Raw genomic sequence first — 21716 nt, forward strand, 5'->3', positions numbered from 1 at the left:
AGAGCTTTGAGAAGAAGGTTCAATTCCATTCTAAAAGGCGAGATGGCCCAGTGGTAAGAACGCGTGCATTATAACTGATGATTGTGGGTTCAAACCTAGGCAAGCGCCACTGATTATTCATGTACTTAATTTGTGTGTTATAATTCATCTCGTTCTCGACGGTGAAGGAAAACATCGTAAGGTAACCTGCATGTGTTAAATTTCATAGAAATTCTGCCACATAAGTATTCTACCAAACTTCATTGGAACAGCGTGGTAGAGTATGTTCCAAACCTTCTCCTCAAAGGGAGACAAAGTAAATTCTACATCAAGTGTAATAATTAAAAAAGCGTTTTTTTGATATGGCACTAGATAGCATGTAATGGCGAAATATACCTAAAGAGCACTAGATTCATAGGTTTTTTAGACATGTTGTTAAACTCCACGAGGTAAGCGTCCACAGTCGAATTTAAATGCTCCATGTTAGTGGTTTCCATGTAAAACCGCGTATCCACTTTGGGATTGGCAAAGTCGCAATATATTAAATTCCGTAAATGTAAATCCGTTATCTAAAAATAACAAATGTTAGTAGTACTTAGTAAAAATACAATATATGAATTAAAAATAGACATCTGATAATAGTAGAAAAACAGATGAATGGTGTCAAATGCAATTGTGCAAGTTTAAATGCCTGAATTAATGAAAAAGATCCTCGCCAAAATCAAAATTCACAGAACATGTCTTTCTATCCCTAACAGGATGAGAATTTTTTGTAACGTGATTACCAGTTTTCGAAATATTTTTTTTAATTAAATATTTCAATAAAAATATATTCTGAATCTTATAAATAACGTTACGGTGTCTTTTGGTCCATTGAGCAATCTCGCGAGTAATTTATCGAGCTCGTCGTTTAAATGAAGATGAGTGGCTTCCCGCAAACACTTCACGAGCCAGTGGCGATCAGCATCCTCTGTCAAACGATCTGAAAACACTCGCAGACATTCGTGAATCCATAACCTCTTGATAGATTGAAGATCAGGTGTCACTTCTGGTACTGATAATAGTACACCCTGGAGAAATACGAGTGGTTAAAAATATATATCAACTATTTTCATTCAAGTATGAAAAGAGTGCTATTTAAAAAAATAGTTTATAATTGACAATTTTTAGATACATACCAATATAACTTTAGAAAAATCTCGTAAGTTAAAGGTATAATGCGATTTGGATGGCGTTGGCAATAAGTTTAATCGACATTGCTTGTATACTTCCAATGTCGCCGATACTATTTCTTCAATGCACGGATCAAAATCTTTTGAAAAACCTCTGCAATAATAGTAATTCTTAAAATAAAACTAATCTTTGATATAAAGTATATTTGCAAAAGATGTATGTAGCGAACCTTGTATCTAAATGCCACAGCATAATTCTGCCGAAAATAACTTGAAGAGTCTCGTCATCAAACTCGTCGATGCAAAAGAATGAGAAATGTCTCGAGAATCTTGGCGTTACCAACTTAGCACCAGGCGTGGGCTTGCCCATCGCACACATGAACTGTAAGACGTATAATTCAATTATGTATTTAATGGTAATTTAATTATCAAAATTATAATTAAATTACTATTATATAACTTGACCTTTTGGTTCTTTAAAAACAAATTACAACCATTAAATTAGAATATTACTCGCCAAATAACCAATAAATCTTTATACATATATTTAAATCTTCTGTACGCGTGTATGTAACCGTACACTTCCTAAGCAGTCGCACCGATTTCGATGCAATTTTTATGTGTTTTCACCCGAATGAAGTTGGTACGGACAGGTAGTACTATACAATTTATGTTTATTCTAGGTAGACACAAGAAATAAACGAATGATTACGTGAGGTTTATCATCTTCATTTAAATACAATAATACTGCAATATCAATAATCAGTCTTATGATGGTCAGTTTGCCTATCGTATATTTATCTACAACACTGACACTTCAAACAAAAACGCTGAAAAATAGACAAAATATGGTCCTACACTAGTACAAGTTGTTAAACATTGACTAGTATATCACAACTACTAAAAAAATATATATCCCATTACTTTTTTCGAGTGGTGATTGGATATTGGCAATATACGAATTAAAAAAATAAATGAAAAGTTGTATACGAACTTGCACATCAATAAGGTGCATCGCGACATTAGTCTTGCGATCGTACCAGAGCCCGAGATCGATGCCCTGTCTCAACACCTCTATCGGAGGCTGAGCGCCGTACGTCTCCGCTTGGGGCATGCTGACGTCGTCGACGAAGACCACGCAGTAGCAGCCAATCGGTGGGCCAAATACACCTCAAAACAAAAATATTCGATATACGAGAAGGGAGACATTTAAATCTGCGTCTAATATTTTTAACCCGGAAGTGTTCTAATTAATAAGCCAAAAAATATTAGTAGTGTAGATTAACAAATAAAGTGCATAAATTAAATTGCCTGTACCTTTTCTTCTTTTATCCAGTTTACCCATAATAATATCCTGCGTTTGATTGCAGTTTGTTTGTGCTGAGAATGCCATTATTAGTGCTTTATATATCTTAGTATCCACTCTTTTAACTAAGAAATCCTACAAAACATAAATAATATTAACATTTATACCAAAACTCAATGTATTTGGACTAGATTGCAAACGTACAATGATATATGAAGACTTCCCAGTGCCAGTGGGTCCGATCATCATCACTGCCTTCTGATGTGTCACCAGCAACTTGAACAATGCCAAGTACCTCACACTGTCCAAGGTTGTGACCAATATTTGATTCGGGGGAGTGTCGCGACTGATGGGTGGAGCTGCCACCACGTCATCCTGCCATGGTTTCCACTTTCCTTTGCCCTAATGTTTAAAGAAAACTTTCATTACCATGATACATATTGCAAAAGTTATTAAAATAAATATTGTGACAGTGTAAACAAAGCCTTACTTCTTTTATAAAACGATAATCATAGACTAATCCATCTTTTGGAATTGTAAATATGTATTGTTTATCTGGTTTTGTTATCTCTTTCGGATACCCTAAAACTTCTATGACCTGTAACATTTTTTAAACATATTGATTTAAATTCGCCAACATCGAATTAGTAACTTTACTATAAATACAATTATATACCTTTTCAGGGAAATCTTTTTCAAGTAGACCACGAAATAGCATATCAAACTTTGCTCGGCCATCACTCTCTAACGTTGCTCCGATGGACCAAATACACGAAAAGAAAAATACCCCCTGTAATATAAAACGTTTTATGAACTTTGACTTTGACCATGTCAAAGAGAAGAAAGAAATGTTAAGCATATTATTATTATACCTCAAGTTGAGCTCTTATATCAAGATCTGATAATTGCTCAACATATTTCTCATCGTAAAAGTCATCCATAAATGAGTCAAAAAGGTTCATACATGCCTTCACCAAGTTCGAGCGTGATGTTATGTACATTTGCTGAAACATATAAGGAGGAACTATTTTAATGTCTATTTTCAATCACTTTATAATAAAAATAATAAATAAATATTAAACAACATCACATACATTACTCTGATCCCAATGTAAGTAGCAAAAGTACTTATGTTATGGAAAATCAGAAGTAACGACGGTACCACAAATACCTAGACCCAAGACAACATAGAAAACTAATAAACTTTTTCTATCGATTCGGCCGGGAATTGGACCCGCGACCTCGGAGTGGAGTACACACTACTCGACCACGGAGGTCGTCAACTATTAATAAACAAATTGGAAATAAATATAGCAATTCAATAAAAATATAGGTCAATATTTTATATTACACAATGTGAGTATCACCTTACCCTAACTTTTCCGGAGAGCTCAACGAGCCACAGCAGTGGCGACATGAATCGATTGAACAAAGTTCGGATGTAATTACGGTTAAAGCCATGCAGCGTGGACGGCAGAGTATTCAGCCAAGACTCTAACAAACATTTCCAGCCAAGACCCTTCGGCTCCATGTAGATCATACCACAGCGAGACACCTACGTTTTTAAATAATTTTTGAATATGATATATCACAAACCTTGATAACTTATTTTATACTATTTACGCCTATCCCTTTAAACCAAATAAAACAATACTCAATATTGCTGCTTTGCAGTATTATTATTTGTTATTTACAATTGTTCATTTTGATTTAATGATATTTTTTTTATTTATTTATTTACTAAGAAAAAAATAACAAATATTTCATATAATCAGTGCAGCATAAACCACAGTCGGTTTTACTGTGCTCTGACGATTCTTAAACAGTAGTTAGTAATAATAATAATAAAATTTTACAAAAGACAAAACACGCACAATGCAGCTGTTATAATTTTTTGCACAAAGAAGATTTGTACTACGAATAATAAAATATACTTATTATAAATATGTGGGTAAATTAATTTTAAAGTAATGAAAAGATTTATTGCTTGTACCAAAACAGCTTAAGACATATTTTTTCATTTTAATAAATACCGTAGCCGGCGAAGCAGCTTCAAGGTCCATGGGTTCGAAGATGAGATTAGTAGTCGGCGCCAGCTGGATGATCTCTCCACTCATCAAGCACAACTTCTTGTTATCATCCAATACTGTGTTGAGGTTCTCTATCCAAATTGCATCTACAGGCCCATCAAATACAAGCCATTTCCTGCAAATGATGAAAGACCAAATTAACACATTTACATATTAATGTAAACTCGATAAGTTGGAGTTAAAAAGTACTATTATTATATGTTACAATCTACAAATTTACATTACCTGTTATCGTTGGGTGATACTGCAAAAGCTCTGTAACTGACTGCAAGAATTCCGTCCGACCATTCATGAGAGACTGGATCGAATTGCCCATAGAGTTGGCCCATCGTAATGGACTTGGGATTTATCACGGTCCACTCAACGGCGTTCTCTTCCATTAGGCCCTATTTTTATTTAAAGTAAATAATACTACTGTATATCTATGTAGTACAATTTGATATGATGAAAATAAATATTTTTAACAGACCTTTTCCGATACTAATCCCAAAGCATGTCCAAGAGCGTGATAACATTTTGTCTTACCGGAAAATGGAAACCCGACTAACATTAAGCCGTGCCTTACTAAAATCATCTCGTATAATTGAAGAACCTGTAAATGAAGCCCAATAAGTAAAACTGAAATGTCGGATCACATGTTAATCAGCTTATTTTGTTACCTTTTCAATAAAGAAGTCGTTGGCTTGAAGATTAAGTGGTACGCAAACTTCTTTCAGACAGGAAACCAAATGCGGAAGACCCGGTTGTGGCAAAGGTAGTCCGGGGAATAAGTCTCCAATAATACCCTGTTGAATTTTACAATAGTCATTAATTGTTAAGCATAAAGGTAATGTATGCATTTCCCCCATTTTTACACGTCATTACGTATAACAAATTAGTCGTAGATAAAAATTATCGAAATACCATTACCAAAATTTATGCGAATTCATGGTAACTTAATTTTTTTTAAAAGCACTTTTCATCTTACCATGAAGAGTGGAACATCGTGTTCAAGAAACTTGGGCAAATTTACGTCCTTTATGGAACGCAATAAAATAACATCCTCCACTTCATCCGGGTAGCGCAATTTTAACGCTCCAGCCGCTCTCAACACTGACTTTACAGCGCGCATACCTGTATTACATAATTAAGATATTAAAAATATTAAGCTACTTTTAATTTTATAACTATATTAGTATATTAAAAGAAAATTTATAAACCATAATCATAGTGACTTTGAGATGACAGCTGTTCTGAGCAAAGCTTATAAGTGGCCACGATCTTGACGGCGAGTGGTTTTGCATTAAGATAACCAAACGCGTACAACTCGATCTCTGATATCAGCACGTAATCTGGTACCATCATAGCTACCGACCGGAAAAGCGCCTAGTAAAGAAAGAAAACGAAGAAAGTAAGGTTTTTCGTTACATATTGCCCCAATATTTTTGTGTGAGTTTAGCTAGTTTATGCTTATTGCGTTACAAAGTCTGACTACGAATTATTTTCGAAAAGGAACTATTTTAACCATACTGAAACAGTCTTAACCTTTCTACATATGTATGTTAAAGAGTTCTGCGGTTGATTTTAACATAAGAGACTTAGCCGCAAAAAGAAAATAAATTTTACCTTCAAATTATCAGGTAATTCCGATCTGCCAGCGTAACCCGGATTCATAGTAATGAAGACAGCGCAAGACTTATCCAAATGCAGCAAGGTTCCCTCGAATAGTAGCTCGGTGGCTCCAGAGTTAATACCCCTTTGTATGGATAATATTTGCTGAGCAACTACCGACAGCACTTCGAGATCAATACGATTGAACTCGTCGAAACACGACCATGCACCGCATGATGCCAGACCCTGTGGAACGATATTACAGAAGTAGTATCCCATATATGTACTACTTTTCTGGTATTATTTTACCGCCAGCTTGACTATCGATAATAATATCGATTGCATTGCACACAGCGATAGTAAAAAGAGTTACCTTAAAGAACTTTCCTAATGCAAGATAATCCAGTCCATCTGAACAGTTGAACACAACGCACTGCTTTGCGACAGCCTTGGCTAGATCTTTAGTAGTTTCTGTTTTCCCAGTACCAGCTGGACCTTCTGGAGCACCACCTGATTAACAAAACGAATAATTTAATATTTAATAATTTTATGACAATAACAATTCTGTTCTTAGAAGATTTTCGGCTAAGAAAAATTGTACGTACCCAGATTCAGATGCAACGCTCCAAATAGTGTTCTGAAGCATCTATCGGTAAGAGGGGTCACGACAAGTCTACCAGTATTGCCGAGGTACTCGTAGCCGTACATCAGTTGAGAATTAATCATCCGAGTAGCGATCTGCATAGTGTTGTCTTCTTCTTGCAACTGATAGGGGGAACAATTTAAAAACATTTATACACATAAATAAGCAAAAAAATGAAACAATAAGTAACTTTACCGTAAATGTAAATTACCATAGAAAGTTACTTACTTCCCAGTAATATCTAATTTGCGAAAGCCAGTTAAAGTCGTTATCGAGTTGTACGTTGAAGTCGATAAGCTCCATGAGGACATCTCTAGCGTGCACATCCAATACAACCAATGCGCCTATGAAATTATAACGGTCATTTAAGGTAATAGCTACAGCCCAGTCCCACAGAAGCCAAAGGTTCGTCTCTTTTTCAGAAGGTTCGAAGTTTTCTTCTAAGTGCTTATAATACTCATCATAACAGACATATAAAAAGGACAAGAAAAACGATAAATTGCCTTATTAATCCGGATTTAATTCTATCTTCTACGTATCTAGTGGGCCATCTTATCAGGAAATCACAATTTTCAATTTAATAATAACAATATAAATAAAAATGGCATACCAAGCGTTATTCGATTTTGCAAACTAAGTTCGCCTCGCACTAAGTCAACTATTTTCGATATCTGGTAGTTGCACTTATCCCAGTACGCTCTCATAGCGGGGATACTGATATGAATAGCTTCAGTTACCTCGGATGTCCAAAATGTCATCGCTATGCATTGCACCTGAGAATATTTATCATATGAAAAAGGTGCTAATAAAACTATAGTCTATTACAATATAATTATTATATAATTTCTTACAGCTTGCCCCGGCCAGATGAGCACCCATTGCTCACGAGGTCGTTGTAAGTAATCATCATAGGAGAGCGCGACCACGTGGTGTACTGAAGCTTTCATAGCTACCTCGAGTTCCAATAACCATTTCTCCACCTATAACATATCATGTATAAAATTTATGGGATATCTATGTTGTGTTAATAGATATAGTTTACAGACAACTGTGTTTTTCGAAGTTAAAAAAGATATTAAGTACTAAATAATCTTAGATTACTTGTCCTCTGGCAGCCGCAGTGTTTATTGTGATCGTGAGCTCCACAACTTCACCTTCTGATGACTTCATGTGCGTCACTACTAACTCTTCTGTAAAGTTAAGCTTTGCAATTCCTTCGAAACATTTCTTCAGATGAGGTTGCACACTAAAAAGATAATTTATTCATTTAAAAAAAAGTACATAAAACACCTAAGAAGAACAGTTCTTACGCTTTCCACGACTAGACTTTTCAATGTTCCAAATACCATCCACATTTATAAATTATCAAAAAATCGTAATATTTATCACACATTTTCTTAGTAATTATTCATATGAATTACTTTTAAAACTTACCGCATAGGATCTTTAGTTTCAGATAATATTTCGAGCAGCTCATCATTGGACAAGAAGAAGAAGCGCGGGAAATACAGACGCTTCTTTTCGAGATACGCGTTCAATCCTCGCTGGACCATTTCTAATAGATTATTAGATTTCCGTAGTCGATCCAACATTTTCTCAATAGTAATAACGTCTAACACCTTTGGCTCAGTGTAAGCTGCTTTCATTATTTCACGCCACATCTATTATTAAAATTTTAATAAAACTAAGTTTATTAAGAAAATATTACATTATATAATGACTAAGGTATCATTGATCATTTTAAAAATATTTATAAAATACTTAATTATACGTGCCTTGTCAACAGCACTAAATCTTCGACCTTCCTCTGGAATTTGTTGCTGAATATCAGGAGATGAAAATATTGGCTCTAGATACATCCAAGTCGCTTGAACTTTAAGCCATTCATCTAGAATTTCTTGAAGCAATATTAGCTTACTTTCCCAATCGCTGTAATTAAACGATATCTTAGTAAGCACTTGACGGATTAAAAAATGACTTCAAAATATAAATAACTCAAAGTAATATAACTTCTACGTGTACTATTTATTACTTACATAATTATTTCCTCAAAAGGTTTAATATATGGTGAATTTTTCATCGTCTGCGTCTTAACAATGTGATCGTCAAGCAATAATTGGATTTCATCAACACTTGATAAAATGTAAGTTCCAGTGTCCCTATAAATATGTACCGATAAGTTTTAATAAAGATATGTGCATGTTTACTCTAATCACAAAAAATAACAAATTTAATTACGAACTTATAAGGCAAAATATCGAATCTCAATTCAGCCCATTCTTTTATCATCTTATCGAGAGCCTTTTCAAGGTTATTTTCCTTCGTAGCCGCTTCTGATATGTTCTCGAACTTATCTATATAATCGACCAAATTGAAGTCAATAACTTTTTCTAGTGACAGTTCGTCATCCACGATGATAGGAAAGCCGACGATTTCTGATATTTTCTCCCAATGTCTTGCTTTCATACCAGGATTGCCTAGAGTCTGGATGATTGGCAAGTGTGTTTTAAATTCTTCCATCTTTTCCCTAAAATTTATTAAAATTAGTAAAATCTACAAAATACTTTCAATTTATATTGGATATTTATTACATACCGCACTGATTGAGCAAGTTGGAATGTTTCAGGAACATCTTGGAACGATTTCTCCAACTTGTATACAATCTTGTAAAAATAACTCACATCGCCTTCTATATCTTCCGGATCAAAGCTTCCAACCTTTCAAGTTAAAATTGAAATTGACATATTGGTTTGGTACGCTTCTGCTAACTACTACTGATGGTGATGATATCCTGGTCGATTAAGCCAATGTTACCAGCCTCTGCGCAGGTCATACTGCACAAACAGAAGGGCACTATCTATTGCCCTGTTCTCATAATCCGACAGGACAGCAAATGCGACCCGAAAGAGTTTAGGCGCAGAACAAACAAATCAAAACTCAATAACTTTTTATCGGTTCTAACATGGCCATAACCATTTGAATGGCCTCGGGATCTGCAGCGTTATATCTAGCCACTACACCAACGAAGTATTTAAACTAGGCTACTACTACTAGATGAAAAATAAATATTACCTTTGACGTCATCCAGGTGTGATGTTTCTCCAAAAAGTCATATCCTGCATCATATAATTTTTTAAAGGGCACGAGTTTATCATAAACAGTTTTTCTTTTCGGATACTGTGATAATTCCCACCCGAAAGCAGTCTCTTCTTCATTAAATTGATCAATTTTGACTAACGCATTGGCAAGCCTAATAAGACATTGAAAATTATTTATTGCCATAATCGAACAATGCCTATTAACTATTACGTTCTATCAATATATTACTAACTTTTCATCTAAACGCCGTGCACGCGTGACGTATTTGGATAACTCATTGATATCACCCCAGTATTGCAGTTCATCGCATTGAATTTCGTAAGTATCGAGATCTTCGATAAATTTAGCAATTCGCACCTAAAAAATGTCAAATCCTGTCACGTCTTCAAAAAATACATGAGTTAATTTTACCAAAGTATTTTATATACCTGTAATAAATCTTGATACTCGATTTTCTTCTGGTCACAAATAACTTTACACTCTTCGATAATTCCAGGCATACGAGCGTACCTGTATAAATCAAAACAAAATGTTAAGTAAAAGAAACAGTCTTCAAAATTACTAGGACCGAATTAAGTTGACATTTTATAATCACGATATTCGGAAAGACGGAATCGTCCCTCCACACCATGAATGTGAGAGATGTGTCTCAGTTGTGCTTTTAATAGCTAGCCGTAATCACATTAATCAGCATTATTGTATTATTATACCCATCTGGTGTTATTTATTCCGGGATAGAATGTTTTCGTTAGTACACAAATTAAATAACTGTATACAACAGCATAAGTTGCAGTTGCAAAACATCTTAAGTTATTTTATAAAGAATAATCTATTTTCCACTTGATTGATTGAAATTACATACCAGTGAAACGATTGGTTATTAGCTTTCATTTCCAGAGGAGTAAAAGCTGTGTAGTCGCTTAAGAATATGATATATCTCAACACGTTGCGCAACTTGTCCTCCATCTCGTCCAAGAGTGTTGCCTCTACTTTCTTGCAGTACTCTATCAGCACCATCAATGCGGCCGTGTCAGGCGGGGGAGTCAGCAGGGTATTCGAAATAGTCGAATACTCATCGTATATACTGAACAAATCGAGCAAGATAGTTAATAATATAATTTAACCAAAGCTCAAATAACATTTACTACATGACTTTACAATTCATAAGGAATATGTTTATTTTACCTCCTCAAACAAGTGTAACGCTTGTTTTGGTAAATATATGGTGGTCGAATAGTGTATTATATACCGGTTTTCATGGGGACGCCACTCCGAGGTCCCGGGTTCGATTCCCGACCGAGTCCATGTAAAAAACGTTCATTAGTTTTCTATGTTGTCGTGGGTCTGGGTGTTTGTAGTGCCGTCGTTACTTCTGATTTTCCATAACATAAGTTCTTTAGCTACTTACATTGGGATCAAAGTCATGTATGTGATGTCCAATATTTATTTATTATAGACTTACGATCTAATCATATTCTGATAGTCTTCTGTCATCCTCCTCAGCAAAGTATTAGCTAGTCTAGTAGCGGCTCCGCGCAGTGAATTGATGAGATCTCCCCTTTGCATTCGATACATACCGATTATAATCGTCCCTTCCAACTTAGAAGGAATCTCTTTAGCTACATTTACATATTTAACAGCCTCCTCACAAAACTCTTCAAATGTTTTCTCTGGATCTGAATGAATAAAACTTTCAACTTGCGATTGTGACTGAAAAGATTAACTAGGTATGAAGTTAAGTTCATATGTGGTAAAATACTTAATCATGAGAATTAGAATTGTTAACATAATCTTACTTCCCCATTCAACAGACAAACATAATTATCAAAATCTTGCACACGGAGCTCTGGTCCGATTCTTTGGTCGTTTATCAAATCGGCAACTTTCTTTTTATAATCTTCAATGAGTTCATTATCAATAATTGGCTGTTGGAAACAACAATTATCATAATGATAAACTGCTAATTTAACTCGACAAATAAACGTTTCATCATACCTTTAAAGTTGCTCTATTGGTCACAACGAAATCTTGGTATAACAAAGTTTCCAACCTCGGTGATTGTCTACAAGCATCTATAATGAAATCATATAGCAGACAGAGCTGATCTCGGAACTGCTTAAAAGTCGGTTCAAATCCAATGGCATCGTCTTTGAAAGTTAAGTTTATAACAAATCCTTGATTCATACCCTGCCAAAAAACATGCCATTGAAAAAAGATGCCATTAGACCAGCGTGACTAAGTCTTTTAAGCCATCTACCAAAATGAGACATTTACGGGTGTTCCTTTTACAAATAGTAATAATTAAATCATGATACGAAGATAAAAATTAGAGGAGTTTTTATGAAACTAAATCATTGTAAAATATTAAAGCAGTTTACCCCAACATCAAGAATGTATTCTGTAAAATCGTGCATGGACTTGAGACACAAAGTTTGCAGATTATATGTCATAATACAAGCCAAGCAGTTGTAAAAGCGCTTCATTTTCGATACTTGCTTCGGATCAGGTATTTGTTTTCTTTTACTGCCCTGAAAAATATTAATAATTATAGAAGATAAATCTTAAGGTGTATCTGATTAATTTAAAGTTTCACCCAATTCTGTAATAATAATGTATTCAAATAACTTTGAGGTGAGCCTTTAGGCAACTATGAAACATATAAATATATTATGAGGTTATGAATACGACAAACATTATATATAGGGGGAAATGAAGTAGCCATAAAAGATATATCGATGATTCGGTAACATTTTCGTGATGATAATGAAATCACTGATTCATAATTAATGCATATTTTGTCATATAATGTAAAATCAAATCACCGAGGTTCATGGTTCTTGATTATATTAAATAAAATGTATTTTTAGACAATTTAACAAAATCTTCCGTTGCTTATGGTATCTTTTTAAGACTGATTTCAAATGTTTATAATGCTTCATTAACAGAAAATTAACAATTATAGAGAAACCTGGAGAAAGACCGCTTGTAGTGTGGGTAACCACTGCAAGGTGAGCACGTTACCGGCGGTGTCAATATGCCGCTTGCACACGAAACAGAAGTCTTGTAACTCGTACGCTTCGTGTATCGTCATTATATCTTTCATGCTGATTAGCCGCAAGTCGCTTTAATGATAAAAATATAATTTGACATACATTTGACTACAATTATTCTTTTCAGAAAACATACATCAGCTTTTAGTGTTAAAAGAAGGTCTAATGTTTCCTTTCTGGTTTGGCCAAATATTTGTTTAGTGTGTTAATATTTCCATACTTAATATGTATATACATATATCTTATTCAAAATCTAGGCACTGGTAGATGCACTTCACACATGCTTTGAATAATAAGATATTTAACAATAACAGAGTAACCGCATCGTGCAAAACCTATTTTCTAAGTAAATTAAATAAAACGAAATATAAAAACAAACTCAAAAAGTGAGACTGATCGTCGCTTACGGGTTACTTGTTGTTGTTCGTTACTCGACTTGGTGGTAGGGCAGTTCGTTTGAGTACCTCACAGTCATTAGATATTCTGCAGCCAAACAGCAATACTCAACATTGTTTCCTTTTTGAAGGTTCAAAAGCCAATCACGTGGTTCATTTGCTCGTCCATCAAAATATATCATTCAATTTTAAAAAATGCAAATCACTTACTTGTACTGCTTCCACCAGATCTGTAAGACTTGCGCTATACAAGGATTTACACTGTGAAGGTTCTTGTTTAAGTACTTCTTAGCTACTGCATAACGATTCCTCCAAGCATCATCTTTCATGGCAAGTTCTCGTTTCAAAGGCGTATCTTCTTCTTCTAGAGACTCTTCCTATCATCATACGTTAAATTATTACAAGCATGAAAGTCTGTACTTTAAATGTTACATGTGATTTTTGGAAAATAAAATATGAAAATCACCGTATTAGGGTCCTTCAGAACAAAGTCAACAATGGCTTTCTTCATGCTCATCATAAAATCTTCTCGCATTTCATCAGTGGCCGTTAACAGACAATCTTTCCACTTCTTCAGTTTTGGAGATATAAGATTATGAACTCTGCAATATCAAATATGATAATATTCATAAAGAGTTCTCTCCAAAGAGCGATTCACCAAAATATTGAAAACATACCTCAAAATCATTTTATTATCGAGTGGTGCAACGTGTATTGTGTCTATACCGTAACGTAAGTAGTAATAATATCGCAGCAAATTCTTCTCATCGCCGGAAGGAATCATATCTCCATCCTCTCCGGGAGCTGATTGGCAAATTAGTTTCATAAGTTTTGCTCTAAATTCCTCCCTTGCCTTCCTCATGGCTGTAAAGCTCTTCATTACTGAAATTAAGAAATCAAATATTACACCTAAAAAGTGTACTTGCACGTTTGCTTAATTTTTTTTAATATTCAGGCAAATATTTAAGCCTCGTGTTTGAAATTTTTGACTCTTATTCTTTTATTAGTAAGAATTATTATGAAAGATGATAACTCTTATTCACATTGATTTTGAAAAGGTTCCACTAACTTGGGGATTTAAGTACATAGATAGGTAATGTTTTATAATAATTAGCGAACAAACCGCTGGAATTTCTCCTAGGAGCCGACTGCGAGGATTGTAACTTTGCCTTTTTTGTTGCAGGAGGTAATTTTAATATTTCTTCCGGAAGTGAAAATAGGGGTTGTGTTCGGATCTTAAAATCATCGGGCATTTTAATTTTCGGAATCTTGGGTAACTTGACATCCTCGGAAGAAGGACCAGCCTGCCCTTTTTTTCGAGTGGGTTTACTTCGTTTCATTTTTCTGGAAAATAAATAAAATATAATTGTATATAAAATTTGTTGGCTCTGTGCCTGAAACTTGACAATCTTATGCATCGACTACGGCTTCAAATCCACTCATACACCACTGATATTATATCGGTTGAATTTGCTTTTATAATTCATCTCGTACTGTAAAGGAAAATATTACGAGAAAATTGGTCAGAAAAAAAAATCTGTCATCTTTGTGCGAACTGAAGCAACATAATGGAATCAGCTCAAACCTTTTTCCACAACAGTAGAATATGCCTTAACTATTTAGTAGGAGATTTACAAGCTAATACAAATAGACTTCATTAGGGACTACATTATATCATTTTGCCAATGAGATATAAATATTTGCTCAAGTTATTTCCATGCTAAATTTAATTTAAATCGGTTCAGCGTTTTAAACCTGAATAGAACCATTTTTTACAAAATTTTAAATCTACATAATTTAAGAAAAAATTAAGATATCGTAGAATTTGCTACCGAAAATTTACTATAATTTGGGAATTTAAATTAAACATAACTTTTATAATGCATTCAAATTTATTAATTTGCACTTTATATAACATACTGATAAAATGAATGTGCAGGTATATGTTACAACGAATTTTAAACATCAAAATTGTAACGCAATTTTGATGATATGATATTTATGAGTGAACCTTCAGATTATTGTTTATGTCAATATTGATTTTAAATTGCTAAATATTGTTGATATAAAAATATGAGCGACATCTGCACTAAAATCATACTTGTGTTGGAATTACAAGCTTAAATGAACAGACAAATATTATTTTTTAATGTATTATATATAAAGTAGATATATAAAATATATATTATTATAATATATATTTTCTAATGCTACTTATCTATTTTCATAATATTCAATTTGGATATAGTTCAATTTTGGATTTCAGAAGTCAACTAAACAATTTTTGAACTTACAAGACAGTAAATATTCAATGTCATTTTGACAACTGTAATAAAATAATGTTCTTAGGTCATAGGTGTAACATAAAATTTATCACATTATAATAGGTGATAAATTCCCTTCGAAATTATTCTAGTACATTATTTTATGAAATTGGATTTCTTACCGCACAATTATTTAATACAGTTCATCAGCCTATATCGAATAACCTATAAAGGTACGATTCTTCTCTTTTCAAAAATTACACAATCCTTATTGATTTTTAATGTACCTTTTCCTTAAAAATCAAATACTTAATATAACGTAAAGCAACCTTAATTATATGAAACCCTCCTAACAACCGAATAACGAAATGTTATTAAATTCGCCATGACAACATATTATAATTTAAAACCAGCCAGTATTCGATCTCAGAATGTTTTTTAAAAATGTAAAATCTCAATATTTATTTTTCATCATTAGCGTAATTGATAGATGGTTTCTATTTTTATAGGTTCCCATAATTAATTAAATGAAGCAAAAAATCAAATCCTTTTCCATGGTAAATGTTTGATATGATTGTAATGTTATAAGCTTTACACTTCATTCGCTTGTGTATCTAGCTACATCTATAATACATTTATGTATTGTGTTGTGTGTTGGTTTGTCCTTGATTGGATTTAACAGCTAGCTTATGATGTCATCAGAGCAAAATTATAACCAAACCTATTTGAGACCTTAGCAGTATTATTTGTTCATCAGTATCTCGATTTTGTGATAATTAAATGAATACTATTATTAAAAGTACTTGAAATAAGTAGTCGGTTCAATTGCATGTTTCCATTATTATTATACATATTGTTTTGGGTAACTAGCAAAATTTCATTGAATATTCTTAAACAATTTATTTAATAATAATTTCAGGCATAACAAATATTATTATTTAATTTTATGATGACCATTATTTTAATTATAAGTGAATGATTACAGATGATATTTCAATTAGTGAGAAATTTCCATACAAGCCATTGCTATCGAGCAGCAGAGTCTTCACTTTTGGCAAAACTAAGAAAAAAGACCGGATACACCATTGCAAACTGTAAGAAAGCCCTAGAAATGCACAACAATGATTCAGACAAGGTAAGTGATTTTTTTTTAAATAATAATTTACTTATGATGTACAAAAACATGACTTTTTGAAAAATAATTGAAGATTTTTAATTAGTGTTCATGTAGTTTTGAAAATTGATGATTATTTTCTCTATGCACAAAAATTTTATTCTTTATAGCCTACAGTACTAATATCTGAACTTTTTTTGTGCTTTATTGATTATTTATTGGCTTCAAAATAATAAAGATGAAATTGCAGACTTTTTCTTTTAAATGTTGAGTTTAATCACTGTCAGATTTTCTTTGTAATTGAATTATTATAAGAACAATAAATATTAAATACACATGTTATGACATTATTACAGGCTGAGGCGTGGCTGAATGATCAAGCACAAGCCATGGGCTGGGCTAAAGCAACTAAGCTAGCCGGTCGCAAAGCACTGCAAGGTCTTGTGGCTGTGAAATTCGACAAGAATCATGGAGTTCTTGTGGAAGTAAACTGTGAAACAGATTTTGTCGCAAAAAATGATAAATTTCATAAAATGCTTGAAGATACTACACTTGCTTGTTATAAATTTGCACACACAAACTTAAAATCAAAAGGACCTATAACAAAGGTATGAAGTATATCTAAATATCTAGTTTTATTCCTTAATATATTATACTTTTAACAGCACTCCCATTATAAGTATTATCACATTTTTATTTTATTGCCTAAATGATGTATACTGCTGTATGTATTTGAAATAAGAGATCCTTTCTGGGTAAAAACCCCCTAACTCTATTTGCATTTGCTTGTGGCTATATTGATTGAGTTATTTCCCACAATCACAATGATATTGACAGGCCTTCTTTTCATTTGTCTTCCTTTTGCGTTATATACCTATCAATTTTGTTGTAAGAGTTCATTCCATCTCTTGGCCTCTCTTGTGTGTTTCTCTACCTTCAGCTTCAAACAAAACAATCCATGCCGCCGTGCAATTGTTGTTTTCTGAGTATCAAAATAATATATAAATTTATTTTTGTGTTTACAGCTAGAATTAGATAGTGAGCAGTTGGGAAACCTTTCATCTGATGGGGGTAAAAAGCTTTCAGAAGTATTAGCACTGTTCATTGGATCTGTGGGTGAAAATGCTGTTCTACGTCGTGCAGAATGTTGGAAAGCAAATAGTGACGATGTGAAAATAACAGCTTACACTCACCCCGCACCAGCAACTGCGAGTGATTATTCAAGTGGCAAATATGGAGCTTTGCTGGCTTACAAACAACCCAATGATGTTGAAGATATTGGAAAACAGATTTGTCAACACATTGTCGGTTGTGCACCAAGAAAAATTGGTGATAAAGAAAAAGATAAACCAGCTGAGAATTCAGATGACGAAACGTGTCTTATTTTCCAAGAGTATTTATTGGATCCGTCATACACAATAGAAGAGGTACTGGAAAATAATAAAATTGAAATTCTAGATTACATAAGGTTTTCTTGCGGCGAGGTAGTAGAAGAAAATATGCCTGGTGTTGAAAAACAGCCCCTAGATACAGTTCAAACTTTACAGTAGTAAAATTGTTATTAGAAGACGAGTATATGTATTAATAAAGAAAGTTTAACTCTTAAAAAATATTTTATTTAATAAATAATAGGATCACATAAATATGATATTATTTATACATTTTTTTAATTGTATTGAAACTATTTGTTACTCATATCTGGCAGATTTTTTTTCGTTTTTCCTTTCCATAAAAACATTCTGCAATCTTTCTTCCAAAACATAGAGATGTGAGATGGCTCAAAGTTATAACCGTGATAATTCAGTACATCAGGAGAAACGATGTGCAAAGCCAATGTATTTCTTTCTCTCGTTCTAAAAGGTATTGTCGCTGCCGGCCGCATGAGGCACCCGCAGGGACACACCGCTGCTAGACGGGGTGTGGTTATAACGCGATTACAGACATTTAGTCTCTGAAAGTTATTACAAAATCGAAGTTCCTCTACGGTCCCAGTGAATGATTGTGTCGAACGTAAAGCTAAAGGCCTCGCGCTTTGGTTCTCAGGATTGATTCGAAATCCCACCGTAGATAGAGACTTCCTTATAATATTTTGGCCGTCGTTAAGACGATCGTCTTCACAATCATCGTCTCTATCGGAATTTTCTTCAGTATACATTGGAACTTAAATAAATAAGGTACAAATATATGACTTAAATTTAAAAACAACTATAAAATAACTAAACTGTCAATAATTTTTTTTAATTGCGTTTTTATTAATGACAGCGGTCAATTTATGTTAGACCATGTAAGAAACTGCATGGCAAATCGCAATTGTGACAAAGTACCTACTTAGGATCATATTTTGCGTAAAACGTTATGAAGAGTTAACGGTTTGTTATACGCTAATTTGAAGATAAATCCACAAATATGTTCTCTTTTCCCTTCAAAAATGTGTTTATTTCAGTATTCATGAGTGTAGTTTATTTTTATTATACAAAAATAAATTGTTTTATATTACATGTAAGCTATCTTAAGCCTGTATGTTGGGGGTCGTTTATCAAGTCTTGGACCATCAGTGAGAAGAGAGAGAGCCACAGAAAATATGTTAATAATACTTTTTGTCATAGCAAAACAACTGATTGCATTAAGCGCTTATTAACCTTTAGACGGGTCAGTCTACAACACCAATGCAGTACTAACTTTAGAAACTAGTACCTTGTGCTTGATAGATGCGAATGGCTCACTCAACTTTTAATTCAAACCGTAACACAACAATACTAAGTATTACCTACTGTTTGGCACTAGAGTATATGATGAGTGGCAGATAACTACCTAGAAGAGCATAACGAGCGAGTGAACCAAAGCCCAATAACAACTCTTAAGTCACAATAGAATATTTGACTGGTTTTTGAAATTCATTTTATATTATTTAGTAGAGATTGAGGAACCCAGTAAAAGCTTTTTTTTATTTCTAGTAGGTACATATTTGCCGAATAATTTCATATTAAAAATTTCATATTTCAATAGCGCGAAAAAATGGGGTTGGTGATATCACTTGCCTATATTGTAATCCGTAATATAATATAATCCACATACAGTAGGCGAACGAGGTTAACAAGCAAGTGACATCATTATAAACTTGACCAATCAGGAGCGTTTTCTGTCACGTAACAAACTTTAAAAAAATGCTTTTTTATTTATGGGTTTTTGAGTAAATTAATTATTATTTTCAGCTTTCATTAATAAATAGCCATTTTAAACTCATAATATACACTAATTACAATAAATTACATTGTGAAATAGCCTAGTCACCGAAATTTTAAGTACAGCCTAACTGAATATAACTTGTTATAAAACATATTTCATATCTTCATTCCTTCTTCAAAAGTTAAAATTATTCAATTAGACGTACCTACATTTAAATAAATTGTACGACAGCCGCTTTCAAATAGTCGCTCAAATTCCTTAATATTTATTGTTAGTAAAGTTATTTCATTTATTTTGCTTTCATTCAAAGACTATACTTTCCTACTATTGCCATGTAACTTTCATTTGCATGAATTAGACGAATACTATACTAATATCATAAATGGGAAATAACTCTATCCATCTGTTGCTACGAGTATTTCACGGCCAAAACACTGAAACGAATCTGGTGAAATTTGGTATGAAGCTGGTTTGATTTCAAGGAAGGACATACTTTTTATGCCTAACAGATGATCACCAAACCCTAAAACGCAGACGACAATTATATAGTAGGTACCTAAATTAAAAAGTAACTTAATAAGTTGGATATTTTTATTGTATATTTCATTGTTATTATATATTATAGATCGGTTGGTGAATTTTTATATCCATAAAGATACCATAAGATACAAACATTAGTTTTTCGTTTAAATACAAAATAACATGAAATTCAAAAATAATGTGTATTTTAAAAGAACTTTCTTTGTCTTTAACTTATTTATTACGTTCGCTCAAACACATTAATATGCCTACCTATGTTACTTTATAATATCTTCAAAATTAAAGGTATACACACAAAAAATTTGGTTAATATTGCCGATTAATAACAATTTTATTTATGTGTTTTTAAGTATCTTTCAAATTACTTTTTCAAAAATCAATACGTATAATGTATATACATAAAATTAAATTAATGAAGGAACTTTTTTCAGCCTTCATGGATAAAAAAAAATTATAAAACATGTTTCTATGAAGCCCACACTGTTTATTTTTAAATACTGCGACTTGTGTAATAAAAGTAGGAAATTTTGCAAAATACTTTATATTTGAATACTTTTTAATCTTCCATGTACCTATGTATTATTATTTTCATTTATTATATATTATGTATGTGCAAATGATAAATTTGTAAGTTTAAATCGTTTTTAATTGTACAACTTTAGAAAATACACAATTATATAAATTAAATTAAAAATTAAAAAAAAACCCCAATCAAAGAACTAAAACAAAGACAAATTCAGTAAGCCAAAACTCGATGGGTTTACTAAAAGGTAGATCAGGGTTACGTATCCTACCTTCGAGCCCTATCATCAGACCAACTCAGAGGTTCCAGATTTCGAGCATCAGTTCCTCGTCAATTAGAAACATAAAGAGAACTAGTTAAGACAAAACCCACGAGCCCAAACTGGATGGGTTTACTAAAAGGCAGTCCAGGGTTACGTCTCCTATCTTCGAGCCCTAACAGCAGACCAGTTTAGTGGTTCCAGAAGACATTAGTGTTTCAAATGTCAGATCCCACATATGCTTGCAAGCAAACTGAGCGTGTAACATTCCTATCACAACTAACAAATGACCTGATGACCTTGAAGACGTGAACCGATTTCCACCAAATATAGCTAAGAACACTCTCGACTGATATACCTTTAAACAGAAAAAACCCTCATTAAAATCGGATCATTCGTTTGGGAGCTACGATGCCACAGACAGACACATACACATTTACACAGACACGTCAAACTTATAACACCCCGTAATTTTTGCTTGGAGGTTAATAAACCTATACCCACAT

At 33.2% G+C, this 21716-nt stretch overlaps 2 protein-coding genes across 4 annotated transcripts in view; one reads left to right on the plus strand and one right to left on the minus strand.

Annotated features, from left to right (window-relative positions):
* The window catches only part of LOC124530963 (dynein axonemal heavy chain 7), a 38067-nt gene extending 23403 nt beyond the window's left edge, over positions 1 to 14664 (minus strand). Inside the window, exons 1-42 of the mRNA XM_047105337.1 lie at positions 14448 to 14664; positions 14002 to 14206; positions 13791 to 13926; positions 13535 to 13701; positions 12848 to 13001; positions 12258 to 12407; positions 11875 to 12066; positions 11676 to 11804; positions 11342 to 11589; positions 10742 to 10963; positions 10308 to 10389; positions 10112 to 10236; positions 9853 to 10030; positions 9376 to 9497; positions 9023 to 9307; positions 8817 to 8939; positions 8556 to 8709; positions 8215 to 8441; positions 7882 to 8026; positions 7632 to 7760; positions 7391 to 7553; positions 7005 to 7124; positions 6743 to 6895; positions 6511 to 6647; positions 6153 to 6383; positions 5747 to 5912; positions 5515 to 5660; positions 5207 to 5332; positions 5017 to 5139; positions 4773 to 4933; positions 4491 to 4662; positions 3830 to 4012; positions 3330 to 3461; positions 3134 to 3247; positions 2948 to 3055; positions 2662 to 2859; positions 2469 to 2592; positions 2146 to 2321; positions 1382 to 1533; positions 1158 to 1305; positions 837 to 1049; positions 376 to 548 (exon numbers count right to left, since the gene is read on the minus strand). Of these exons, the coding sequence (XP_046961293.1) occupies positions 376 to 548; positions 837 to 1049; positions 1158 to 1305; positions 1382 to 1533; positions 2146 to 2321; positions 2469 to 2592; positions 2662 to 2859; positions 2948 to 3055; positions 3134 to 3247; positions 3330 to 3461; positions 3830 to 4012; positions 4491 to 4662; positions 4773 to 4933; positions 5017 to 5139; positions 5207 to 5332; positions 5515 to 5660; positions 5747 to 5912; positions 6153 to 6383; positions 6511 to 6647; positions 6743 to 6895; positions 7005 to 7124; positions 7391 to 7553; positions 7632 to 7760; positions 7882 to 8026; positions 8215 to 8441; positions 8556 to 8709; positions 8817 to 8939; positions 9023 to 9307; positions 9376 to 9497; positions 9853 to 10030; positions 10112 to 10236; positions 10308 to 10389; positions 10742 to 10963; positions 11342 to 11589; positions 11676 to 11804; positions 11875 to 12066; positions 12258 to 12407; positions 12848 to 13001; positions 13535 to 13701; positions 13791 to 13926; positions 14002 to 14206; positions 14448 to 14664 (6809 nt within the window). The remainder of the gene's footprint in view (positions 1 to 375; positions 549 to 836; positions 1050 to 1157; positions 1306 to 1381; positions 1534 to 2145; positions 2322 to 2468; positions 2593 to 2661; positions 2860 to 2947; positions 3056 to 3133; positions 3248 to 3329; positions 3462 to 3829; positions 4013 to 4490; positions 4663 to 4772; positions 4934 to 5016; positions 5140 to 5206; positions 5333 to 5514; positions 5661 to 5746; positions 5913 to 6152; positions 6384 to 6510; positions 6648 to 6742; positions 6896 to 7004; positions 7125 to 7390; positions 7554 to 7631; positions 7761 to 7881; positions 8027 to 8214; positions 8442 to 8555; positions 8710 to 8816; positions 8940 to 9022; positions 9308 to 9375; positions 9498 to 9852; positions 10031 to 10111; positions 10237 to 10307; positions 10390 to 10741; positions 10964 to 11341; positions 11590 to 11675; positions 11805 to 11874; positions 12067 to 12257; positions 12408 to 12847; positions 13002 to 13534; positions 13702 to 13790; positions 13927 to 14001; positions 14207 to 14447) is intronic.
* A 969-nt stretch (positions 14665 to 15633) lies between these two features.
* On the plus strand, positions 15634 to 18312 carry LOC124531292 (elongation factor Ts, mitochondrial). 3 transcript variants are annotated; one of them, XM_047105806.1, is made up of 5 exons: positions 15634 to 15821; positions 16098 to 16145; positions 16574 to 16723; positions 17059 to 17310; positions 17728 to 18312. In XM_047105806.1, exons 2-5 carry the CDS (start codon positions 16116 to 16118, stop codon positions 18250 to 18252), a joined length of 957 nt encoding a protein of 318 aa, XP_046961762.1. In that variant the 5' UTR covers positions 15634 to 15821; positions 16098 to 16115; the 3' UTR covers positions 18253 to 18312. The 3 variants fall into 3 exon arrangements, with proteins under 3 accessions (XP_046961762.1, XP_046961763.1, XP_046961761.1); XM_047105807.1 differs by lacking the exon at positions 16098 to 16145 and having other exon boundaries at positions 15635 to 15821; XM_047105805.1 differs by lacking the exons at positions 15634 to 15821; positions 16098 to 16145 and adding an exon at positions 16307 to 16450.
* Positions 18313 to 21716: the final 3404 nt, after the last annotated feature.

This window comes from Vanessa cardui, chromosome 7, assembly GCF_905220365.1.
Source record: "Vanessa cardui chromosome 7, ilVanCard2.1, whole genome shotgun sequence".
NCBI classification, from domain to species: Eukaryota; Metazoa; Arthropoda; class Insecta; order Lepidoptera; family Nymphalidae; genus Vanessa; species Vanessa cardui.

Bases quoted from the DNA above. Each gene is read 5' to 3' on its own strand.
- LOC124531292 (XM_047105805.1), top strand. From the start codon at position 16,418: ATGTTTCCATTATTATTATACATATTGTTTTGG. The intron at 16,724-17,058 runs GTAAGTGATTTT...ACATTATTACAG, and splicing joins ACAACAATGATTCAGACAAG to GCTGAGGCGTGGCTGAATGA. The intron at 17,311-17,727 runs GTATGAAGTATA...TTGTGTTTACAG, and splicing joins CAAAAGGACCTATAACAAAG to CTAGAATTAGATAGTGAGCA.